The sequence below is a fragment of the Asparagus officinalis genome, unplaced genomic scaffold (genome assembly GCF_001876935.1).
Source record: "Asparagus officinalis unplaced genomic scaffold, Aspof.V1 AsparagusV1_Un77, whole genome shotgun sequence".
Classification (NCBI taxonomy): domain Eukaryota; kingdom Viridiplantae; phylum Streptophyta; class Magnoliopsida; order Asparagales; family Asparagaceae; genus Asparagus; species Asparagus officinalis.
The window spans coordinates 3,427-14,015 of record NW_017972343.1 but is presented as its reverse complement, the minus strand read 5'-3'; the positions used below and the strand labels follow the sequence as shown (position 1 = coordinate 14,015).

The 10,589-nt window shown below is 37.2% G+C and overlaps 2 protein-coding genes across 3 annotated transcripts in view; both read left to right on the top strand.

Moving 5' to 3' along the window:
• Nucleotides 1-2,309, top strand: part of LOC109827178 (ADP-ribosylation factor 1-like 2) — an 18,777-nt gene extending 16,468 nt beyond the window's left edge. Inside the window, exons 7-11 of the mRNA XM_020394145.1 lie at nt 58-219; nt 539-598; nt 708-773; nt 1,782-1,985; nt 2,072-2,309. Coding sequence (XP_020249734.1) covers nt 58-219; nt 539-598; nt 708-773; nt 1,782-1,970 — 477 coding nt within the window. The 3' untranslated portion in view covers nt 1,971-1,985; nt 2,072-2,309. The remainder of the gene's footprint in view (nt 1-57; nt 220-538; nt 599-707; nt 774-1,781; nt 1,986-2,071) is intronic.
• Nucleotides 2,310-4,617: 2,308 nt separating this feature from the next.
• LOC109827180 lies at nt 4,618-9,719 on the top strand. 2 transcript variants are annotated; one of them, XM_020394147.1, is made up of 2 exons: nt 4,618-5,161; nt 9,360-9,719. In XM_020394147.1, exon 1 carries the CDS (start codon nt 4,645-4,647, stop codon nt 5,155-5,157), a length of 513 nt encoding a protein of 170 aa, XP_020249736.1. In that variant the 5' UTR covers nt 4,618-4,644; the 3' UTR covers nt 5,158-5,161; nt 9,360-9,719. The 2 variants fall into 2 exon arrangements, with proteins under 2 accessions (XP_020249736.1, XP_020249735.1); XM_020394146.1 differs by having other exon boundaries at nt 4,621-5,161; nt 9,357-9,719.
• Nucleotides 9,720-10,589: the final 870 nt, after the last annotated feature.

Here is a 10,589-nt window from a genome sequence, read left to right as displayed (position 1 = left end):
ACTCGGTATTTTTTGCAAGAATTTCCCTTATGACTTCTGAGACTTGTTTTTTGCTGAATTAGACAGGAGCGCAGGATTGACTTATTGCGTTCTTGTTATGTAGGTTTCAACGTAGAGAAAGTCCAGTATAAAAATGTGGTATTTACGGTGTGGGATGTCGGTGGGCAAGAGAAACTGAGGCCTCTCTGGAGGCATTACTTTAACAATACTGATGGCCTGGTAAATAATCTCTACCTGAAAGCATGTGGGCAAATATTTGTTATTAACCTAATCTGGGAAGGCTTGCTTATTTTAAGTGTTATGTGCCTAAACCTTGTTATGGGTGCTGTACACTATTCATTATTAGTTAAGGTATTCTATTTTGGATAACTGAAGTCAGTACCAGTGCTTGCTATCCCCAGATTCTACTGCTACTGCCGTTTAATGAATTGTCATCTCTTCTAAGCTTTTGCATATAACATAAAGAAGATAATGTTGTCAATCCTGACTTACCTTTCATCTGTCGTACTTAAACCTGTTTATGCATTCTTTCTTGCAGATCTATGTTGTTGATTCCTTGGACAGAGAAAGAATTGGGAGAGCAAAAGCAGAGTTTCAGGTTTACTTCCTTTTCTTTATTGCTATTTTTGAGTTGGCTAATTACTGTTAGTCTTTTGAAGAAGTTGATTCTTTGATGTTGTGATTAATTATTTATATCTTTCTCTCAGGCGATTATCAGGGATCCTTTCATGCTTAACAGTATCATATTGGTCTTCGCGAACAAACAGGACATGGTATTGTCAACTGATGATTTGATAACAGTAGAGGATGTTGCCTTACTAAATTATAGCCATGTGTTTGCCTGGTTGCCTATATACTATCGTGAATTCCATGGTTTCATGTCAGTTGGATATTATTAAATTTTACAAGCACCGCTATCTTTATGTAGTACAAAAGGAAATGCATAGATTACTTTTATTGTATGCACTGAAGTGAAATTCTTCAGTGATTTTACAACTTCATACTGACTACTCTTATATACATTTGCTCCCTTTCAACATTTTCAACCGTATTTGAGATGATCTAATTTTAGTGGTTCACTGAATGCGTGAGACGTTTTTTGTTTTTGCTCAATAGTGATGGTTTTCTTAATTTTTGGTCAGTATTAGATGCCTCTATACTTGGTGAGTTGGGTCGGAAACATCATGCATGTGGGGTCTATATTTTTTGGACACTTTCGGACACTTCTTAACCATTACCTGAATTATATAATGTATTTTTAATTTGACTTATCACTTCTTCGACACACCCAGTATTTCTCATACACTGGTTTAGCAACATTACATGTTTGAGATTTTTTTACTTTTAATTTTATATAAAGATTATATTTTAGTGGAAGGTCATTAAAATATTAGCTTGTACAAAATTAGAGTTAGTATGAAAAAATGAGATGCATTATCTTGCAGAAAGTTGAAGAGCCAAGTCTTTTTCTTGGAAAGTCAACAAAATGTGTGGTAGGTTAAAAAATTTAGCATGTTACTTTGGCGATTGCGTTTTTCACATTATAGAAATATGTTATGATACTGACTTGTCCCAGCTTCCTTTTCTTAAAAATTGCCAGATCACATGACAACCTTCCAGATCCATCCAAATGCTTCTTAGGCATATGTTTTTCTTTTTTTAACTTTTATATTGATTTGCACAATGTAACTCTGAACATCTTTTGTCTCGTATAGTTTTCTTCCTGAATTTAACAAAACCATATCTCTGTTTTTTTTATTTTCCTTTTTTCCTTTCTTCAGAAAGGTGCAATGACACCGATGGAGGTGTGCGAGGGCCTGGGTTTATATGATTTAAAGAACCGTATATGGCACATCCAAGGGACTTGTGCCCTAAAAGGTGACGGCCTCTATGAGGGCTTAGACTGGCTAGCAAGTACATTGAAGGAATTACAAGCTTCAGGACGATCGACCTCAGCTGGCACTTCCTAATTCTGATTGCAAAAGGTTTTACTCAAATGCCTGACACACTTTTTGACTTTGTGTCTTATAATTTTTTGCTTCCACATTCTGACGCAAAGTTCGTGTCTCAGACTCTCAGGTGTCCAATTTGAGTGAAAATCCTTCGACAAGAAGCTGAAATTCATCAGCTGCTTTGCTTTGCTTTGATAACGATTGCGATATGATGTCACTGTTTTGGGATATATTAGAATTAACCTCTCCCCTTGTAATTTCCACTTGCCGTCTTGAAACCTTTGCTTGCCTGTGGGGAGCTATTTAGTTATGTAAATGCAATGGTTGACATGAGATAAAGAGTGTTTCAAAAGTATATACCGTGCCTACATCATTACAAATTGTGGTGACTTCTGGCTATGTGATTTACTATTCTTGGTGTGTAGCAGCCATCGTGTTATTATTGGATGTTGCTTTCTATTTGGTGGATGCATGAAACTTTTGAGAGTTGAGTTGTAGTTTAGGCCTATGGCTTCTTGTAGATCAGGTTTGTGAATTTGCCTAAATGAAATTATTTCAGCTGATTTTTGGTTCCTCAAAGCCAATATGTGAGGTAAACTTGGATATAGGTGAACATATCTTTATCCCCTCGTTGATGTTTGTACATTTTCTCTACATTATAATTATGCTAAATCGCACTAAAATACCTTATGTTTCACTACTTTAGCCCTATACTATCAGTTGGTTTTTTGAGTATTTATATATTTTAAAGCTAGCAATTTAGCATCCTTTATTATATAAACGTGAAATTTTTTATCCGGAAGTTCTTTAATATTTCAAAATGAACGAGAATATGTTTAAATTAGAATTTGGTTAGGGCTATAGTAAATTTAACAAATATTAATGACTAAAATGCTCTAAAATTAATATATGAATATTATATGGGAACATTTGTGTGAATTTTTTTTCGTTTATATAAAAGAGGGTACTAAATTGCTAACTTCAAACAACTCAAAGTATATAAATGCTTCAAAAAATAACTAAGGGCATGTAAGTGCTAAAGTGAATGAAACATAAGAGTAAAACTCCTATCGACTTAAGTTGATGTTAACCAAACTTTCTAACCACTCATTTATTAATATAAAAAATATTTTCATATCATGCAAGGATCCCTAGACAATATGAGTGTTTAAAAGTTTGGTGGACAACTTTTTGCTATCCACTTAAGTTGACACAAGTTTTGTTCTGAAGGACAAATTTTCAAAACCGACCCTTTTGGGTTTTTAATTGCAAAAAACGACCGGTTTTGAAAATATTTACAAAAACCGACCTGTTTTCAGCCAGTGGCTGAAAACAGGTCGGTTTTTGTAATTTTTTTTGGGAAACTTCACGGGAGTTGAACTCCTGTGAAGTTTTTCTCATAACAAAACTTCACGGGAGTTGAACTCCCGTGAAGTTTGAGAATTTTTTTTTTAAAAACCGACCCAGTTTCAACCAACTGGGTCGGTTTTTATAAATAAGATTGAAATGGGTCGTTTTTTGCAATTAAAATCCCAAAGTGGTCGGTTTTGAAAATTTGTCCTTTGTTCTGAAACATAAGACATTTTAGTGCAATTTGCTTATAATATTGGTGAAAGGCAGGCAAAGTTCTTAGTTTTTATATGGGCTTTTCTAGATATTGGTTACTTGAATTTTTTTTATTTTTGGAATTAGTCTCTCAAATAATTTAAATTGCTATTTAGTCTCTCACAATTTATGGTTATTTCAAATAAGTTCCTTTATTTTGCAACCACATCGGAGATTTCTGTTTTAACTTAAATCCGAAAGCAAACGCCTTTCGTTAAACCTAAACCCATAAATCGCCACAACACGCACAAAAAGAACACCCTTTCAGTTTCCATCTTTAATGCACGACGGTACAGTGATTCAATTTCCATTTTTACCCAGTACAGTGAATCAACTTCACTGCAATTTTCTACAAGGTTTTTTTGCATATGTACCCTTTCATATTTTCAAATTTACACTTCAAATCTAGATATTGGCAGAGTTGCCCCCAATTCTGTCCCATTGATTTTTTTCCTACGCCTCTAGCTTAACTATTTTGATTTTTAAATGGTAATTGTTGCAAACTTATTAGAAATTTTCACATGGCCTTGTTCAGAAACCAACACTGTTAAGATGGAGGTGGCAGAAAAGAGACAACATGCTAATCTTGGGGGTAATTTGGCAAATACCGATATTTGGAATGTACAAATATGAAAGATTTATCTGAGAGGTCTTTCCACAAATAATGAATCCTCGGTGACAAACTTGGACAAAATTTGAAAAGCAACAAATTTCTAAAAATAATTGTAAAAAACAATTTGTTTAAAACTTATTTGTCAAAAGCAACTCAGTTTCAGCCAGCTGGCTGAAATTGGGTCGTTTTTGACGAAAAAAAATACCAAACTTTACGGGACTTCAAATCCTGTGAAGTTTTGTTATGTAAAAAGCTTCACATGACTTGAGGTCCCGTAAAGTTTGATAATTTTTTTTTACCAAAAACAACTAGTTGAAACTGGGTCGTTTTTGGCAAATAAGTTTCAAACATGTAGTTTTTGATGAATAAGGTTGGAAATAGGTTGGTTTTCGAAATTTGTCATGACAAAACTTTTTCGGCTGAGGAGGGTACAATTGTCATTTAATATTTCAACAAGAAAGCGAGCAGATAACGATGTATAGCACAGTCCCCAGCCGGAGCAACCATTCCCTTCCCAAAAGCACAATAATGGCGTCCGCCTCCGCCGCCCCCTCCCTCGCCTTCTCCGTCTCTCTCCGACCACCCACCTCCAAAATCCCCATCCTACCCCCAATCCAAACCCAAAACCCCCCAAAAACCAACCTTCTCAGAATCCGCTCCCAGTTCCACCGCCCCCTCGAAGAAATCTACAACGTCCGCGTCGAGCGCGGAGTCTCCAAAGACCGCCTCAAAGATCTCGGCGTCGGCCGGTGGTCGACTTGGAGAACCGGCAAGTGCCAGTTGCCGTGGGACTGGCACGTGGACCAGCTGGTCTACGTGGTCAGCGGCGAGGTCAGGGTCGTGCCCGAGGGGGCCAAGACCGGGGAAAATTACATGAGGTTTGTCGCCGGCGATTTGGTTCGGTACCCGAAATGGTTCGAGGCCGATTTGTTCTTTGACGGGCCGTACGAGGAGAAGTATCGGTTTCTTGCTTATGGTGATGATTAATAAGGTAAAATTCTCCGTTTTTTTAAAATTTTTGGGTTTTTCCATTCGGAGGTTTTCGAGCTGGAAATTGGGGTTTTAGCACTGCTGCTTCTTAGCACGGGCATTCCACGTGCAAGAAACTTCTGAACTGTGCAAGTCATATGGCAAATTGAAACCCAGAAGGTTGATTGTAACTCTAGCGAAGTTGAATCTCGGATTCTGAGAACTTTTGGGTAGTTTTTACTTATGGTTTAATTAAGGCTATACTTGATTGTTTCTGGAAATAATTGATGATCGGATATTAGACGCGTGTGTGCTATTGTGTTGTTATCACGTTTTTCTCTATTTTGAGGTCTCGAAGCTGAAAAATAGGGTTTTATTACTGCTAGTGTTTGTTCAGGCATTGCACGTTTAAGGAACTTTACAACTGTAGTTTGATAAATTTGATGAAAATTTAGTAGTTTGATAGCATTATGATGTTTATGACGCGAGATCACAAGCCGAACATGAAATACAATTCAATAACAAGTTAAACCCTCAAAGAACTTGCATTGTAACAATACTAGAAAATGTGTCTAACAAGCGGTTTCAGCTACCTTGTTCAGAATTCCTTTTCTCATACATCTCATGCTGTCAAAAATTTTAAATTATTAGCATGCATATAAATCCGAAAAAAATAAATTTAACAAAAACTAGCCTGATCGGGTAGCAGTCGCGCAAATCAATGCACTGCCCTAGAAGATTGATGACCCGTCTATCGTCCTAAAGCAAATGATCCTCTCTCTCCTAGCGGTAAAAACCTCTGGAAACGGCCGGCCTCTGTACTCGGATGATAGTATAGAGCTTCTGCTCAGATGAAGATGATTGCCCAAAAATAAGCAAAACAAAGATTTTTGTAGAGAGAGAAAGAAGAGTTTTTCTAGTTTTAAGAAGAAGACAGAGTAGAGAGGGGAGGAGGCTTTTCGTTTCTGTGTTTTTCTGAACTGGGTTACATGAAGTATTTATAGGGTTTTGAAGCTCAACCAAATTCGCCACGTTTGCCAAATAATGAGCATCAGTTTTAACTTCCTGCAACTCAGCGCATGTTTTCCAAAACGTGTGCATGATCTAGCCGTTTCTATTTGCCAAGTCAAAAGAAAACGTGTAAAATAAAATTTGAAGAAAAAACAAAACCGAAAAAGGCGAGGCAGGCGCGCGCGCGTGTTAGCCAAAACCCAAACAAATGAAAGCCCAAAATACCCTCTCATTGGGGACACTCAAAGCCCAAAGGGAAGAAAGCCAATTTAAACAACCCCCATACACTAACTTAGTCCATGTAGGACTATTGTTTGAAGGCAAAATTGGTTTTTCTCCCACAACATAGCCAACATCTCACTACTCTATGCTATATGAAGCACTTTTAGCTCGTGTGCAACATCTGAGCAGGGAAAGAATATTGGAAGTACCATTTTAATGCTCTGTTTGGCAGTCCAATTTGCAAATTATAGCCACGTTCAACTTCCCAGTTTGGCTGAAGTCTCGACTTGGAGCCTTGTAATCTCAGGAGAATATAGTCAGATAGGTACATCATAAACTGTCGTGTATTAATGGTACAAGGAGGGATCAAAATTATATTTTCATTTAACTTCAAAAAGTATTTGGTTGCTACCAAAATTTATCTTTTCTAGTCAAGCTTCTTTACGGTACAAAGCCATGATTTCACCCCACAACTATATTGCAGTTGTTGGTGGAGGTGTTGGTTCATAGTGAGGGTTTGGATTATTACCTTTTAAGCTGAAAGGGGTCTCAACCAATTTCTAAATCCTAACTTTTTAAATTCCTTACATTGAGCAGGTAAGTAATAGGTGTGCAATGACCTGAGCTTCATGCTGCTCGCTTATTCAATTATGTATGAGGTGCAAACTTGCTTAGATATAGTAATATTAGGATATCTACTTTTCTTTATTTTAGTCCTACATTGATTAGGATTGTAGAACCTCTTCTCTTACTCTTGTATTTAAACAGTTCAATACAATGAATAAAGCAAATCATTTTCTCCCAAAAGCTCTATTCTTAACATGAGATCAGAGTCATCCTCTTGATTCCAGATATCTCTTTCTTCTTCCTCTAGATTGAACCGCCGAGGGGGTTTTGCTGAAAACTCCGCGCTTCTCTTCGGCGGTCTTAATGCCGGATTCAACCTTTACACACAGCCTCATCGTTCACAACCTCTCACCGTCCTCTGCTCACTGCAAAACTCTAGTTCATTCGGGTATTGTTCACCGCTATCCGAGTTATTAACGACCCTGTTCATCCGGGTACTATTTCAACCGGTGTTAGAGTTATTGTTCATCCTAAACCTCTTTTTGGCCACCACTGTTGCGAAGGATAACCCTCGTCATCGTCGATCAGCTCTGACCAAGTCGGACCTGTTGGTCGTCATCATCCTTGTGGCTTCAACTATTGTCCAAACCCTACCGCTGCAAACTCTCACCTTGCAAAACCCTAGCAGTTCCTCCATCGCAAAACCTCTGCTTGCCAACACGACCACCGCTGCGATTGGTGTAATTGCACAAACTATTCATGGCATGCACACAAGGTGTTCGACGAATTGCCTTAGCGAGATTTCTCGCTCCTTGGACAACCTCGGGCCAAGCTCTCTCCAGCCAAGCGTTTTCCACTCACCGATGCTTGCAAGATCTGATCATCGGGCCTCCTCTCGCAACCATAGGTCGCCCTCTCGACCACCGTGCGTAATCGTCGATCACCGCTGCAACACCATACTTCGCCGCTTGCAAGATTTAGTCACCACGCCTTCTCCCGCGACTGCAAGTCCGCCCTCTTGTAACCACTGTGCATGACTGTCAATCATCACTGCAATAACATGATATTGTCTTCTGTAATTCCAGCCACCGATGTGCTCCAATTCAACCACCTCTCACCAAGCAATGACAACAACCATCTATGCAAAATTTTACTCATCCAAACTCGCGGTTCTTACCAACCGTGAGTTTGACGAGGGGTGTTAGATATAGTAATATTAGGATATATGCTTTTCTTTATTTCAGTTCCACATCGATTAGAATTTTAGAACCTCTTCTTTTACTCTTGTATTTAAGCAGTTCAATACAATGAATAAAACATATCATTTTCTCTCAAAAGCTCTATTCTTAACAAAACAATGTCCAAGGCTTGGCTCCTCAAGTTCTACAGCGAGTATGCACTGCTTTTAAAGATCTCAAGCAGCACATCAGTTTCTCCAAGGTCATTTAATAATGTGGTTCTAAAAACCAAGTTTTTCCTCAGTCATGCTCAGTGACGATCGTGTACTGATGAAGCTCCTTGCACCAATTCATGCTAGTTGATGTCCTAAAAGAGAGAACAATTATTTCTTATGAGGACTGACTGTAATAGAAAAACTCTTTTGCTGGTCATTCATGCTAATCGTGATAATGAATCTTGATGCCTACATGTCTTGTAGGGTCACATCTCCTACCAGTTGCTAAGTATTCAGTTAAATGCTAAAATTGTAGATTTAAATACAACAGAATGATTTATGGGTTTGAACACAATTTGACCTAGAAAGTGCTTTGGGTCCAAATTTATGTTCACGGTGTATCAGATCCCTCTGTTCAAGATGAGACTAGTTCAACGGGTGTACCCATTCTCCAGAATTTAACCATCCTTTGACTGTTTTCTTGTTCATACTGAGTTGACTGGATGCAAGATACTCCAAACATCAACCACATTGAGTATGCATAAGATGTTCAACCTGTAGTATGCATCACATTCAGCACAATATTTTCATGCAGGGTCATTCCTTATGTTTTAGTTATTTATTTATTATCAAGTCAGATAAGCTAATAAACTTTCACATGCTCACTAGCAGGTCTCTCACATGTAGTAGACATGTTATTGACCTTATTTGAAATGTTCCTTCCCTCCTCCTTTCCAAACAAACAAATAACATTAGTTTGATCTAATGGCTTTGCTCGTCTTGGCTACACAGCTTGATGGCAACCTTGTAAAGTGGATAAAATTTATCTAAGAAACTAAACCAAACAACATTGAGTGAAACATTACCTGTAAATTTCCGAAAAGGTCAATTATCATAAATCTGCTTTCATTTTGTCTTTTTATTTCTCAGCCGTAAAGCATATTTTTGCAAATGATTGTTATTTTTATATTGTCAGTTTATATGTCATCTGATATATGGTTCTTTTTTTCTTTGATTCCTACAGCAGGACGAACATGTAAAAGTTCAGAGTGGAATATACACAGATCTTGCGTGGAAATCTCAACGGTATAGAAAGATGAATTACATGATGGAGTACCAGCAGAAATCTCAATGGTATAAAATGATGAATTACTTGATGGAGTCCCAATGGAATCACCACGATTTAAATGTTTTACTAGAATTCTTGTGAATTTTGTTTCGACCTATGGTTTGTTAGGGATTTTTGATTCGTGTAACCTAAGATCTAATGGATTTTTGATTCGTGTAACCTAAGATCTAATGTGTAACATAGTTGCTACTTGAACGTAAGTTGATCCCTCAATTTGCAGATGATAGAGCTCGGCTGAATTTACTTCTACTTTTATGATGTTCTTATGAATGATCATGCTCTGCAAGTTCTGATGCGGTTTCGTCAAAATTAACGATGGTATGAGATAAAATTCGTGCTATATTTCTGAAGCAATTGATCATTTCCTGCATTCAATTTTGTATCTTTTGTGGAATACGATTGTTCTCCAATTTGGAGGATTGACATCAACTATTATTTAGGGGCTGTTTAGTTCGTTCGTTTCCCATTTATCGGGAAACACCATTTCATGTAAAGAAACCCAAATTTTGGGTTTTACTACTTTTTTAAGAAATAGATTGTTTGAGTTTGGTTCACACATAAAACATGGTGTGAAACCGATGTACACACTTTTCTTGTGTTTGTTTGATATCTAAAAAAAAAATTGTTGATTAGTCATTTCTCATTTTTCTTGTGTTTGGTTGATATTGAAGTTTATATGGAAAAGTGTGTATGAAAACAAACAATTTGTCCCCTTGCTTTGATTTCACATCCCAGTTTCCTCGATCAGTGTTCATCAATCATGCATCTCCTCTAATATACTCATTGTTCTTTATATTTTTTATAACAATGATAAATTTAATAGCAAACTCATCTAGTAACTTAACCCAAACCCAAGTAAATCAGTGAAAGAAACCCCTAAATTTAGAACAAGGGAAATGCTCAAACTGCTTTAATTCGCTTCATAACAAACCCCAAACATCCAAATGAATCCAAATTCTTTCTAAATTGCCCTCTTACTGAGTAAAAAACATGCAAGAGGCCTAAGATCATAAGACGACAAAATAACTACATTAAAAAAATTAATCATACATGAAATTGCCGACTTTGACCAAATCAAGCAACAATCGGAAGAAATTCCCTAAGAAAGGCGTTGCCTTTTTTCGAGAT

Bases quoted from the DNA above. Each gene is read 5' to 3' on its own strand.
- LOC109827180 (XM_020394147.1), top strand. From the start codon at position 4,645: ATGTATAGCACAGTCCCCAGCCGGAGCAACCATTCCCTTCCCAAAAGC.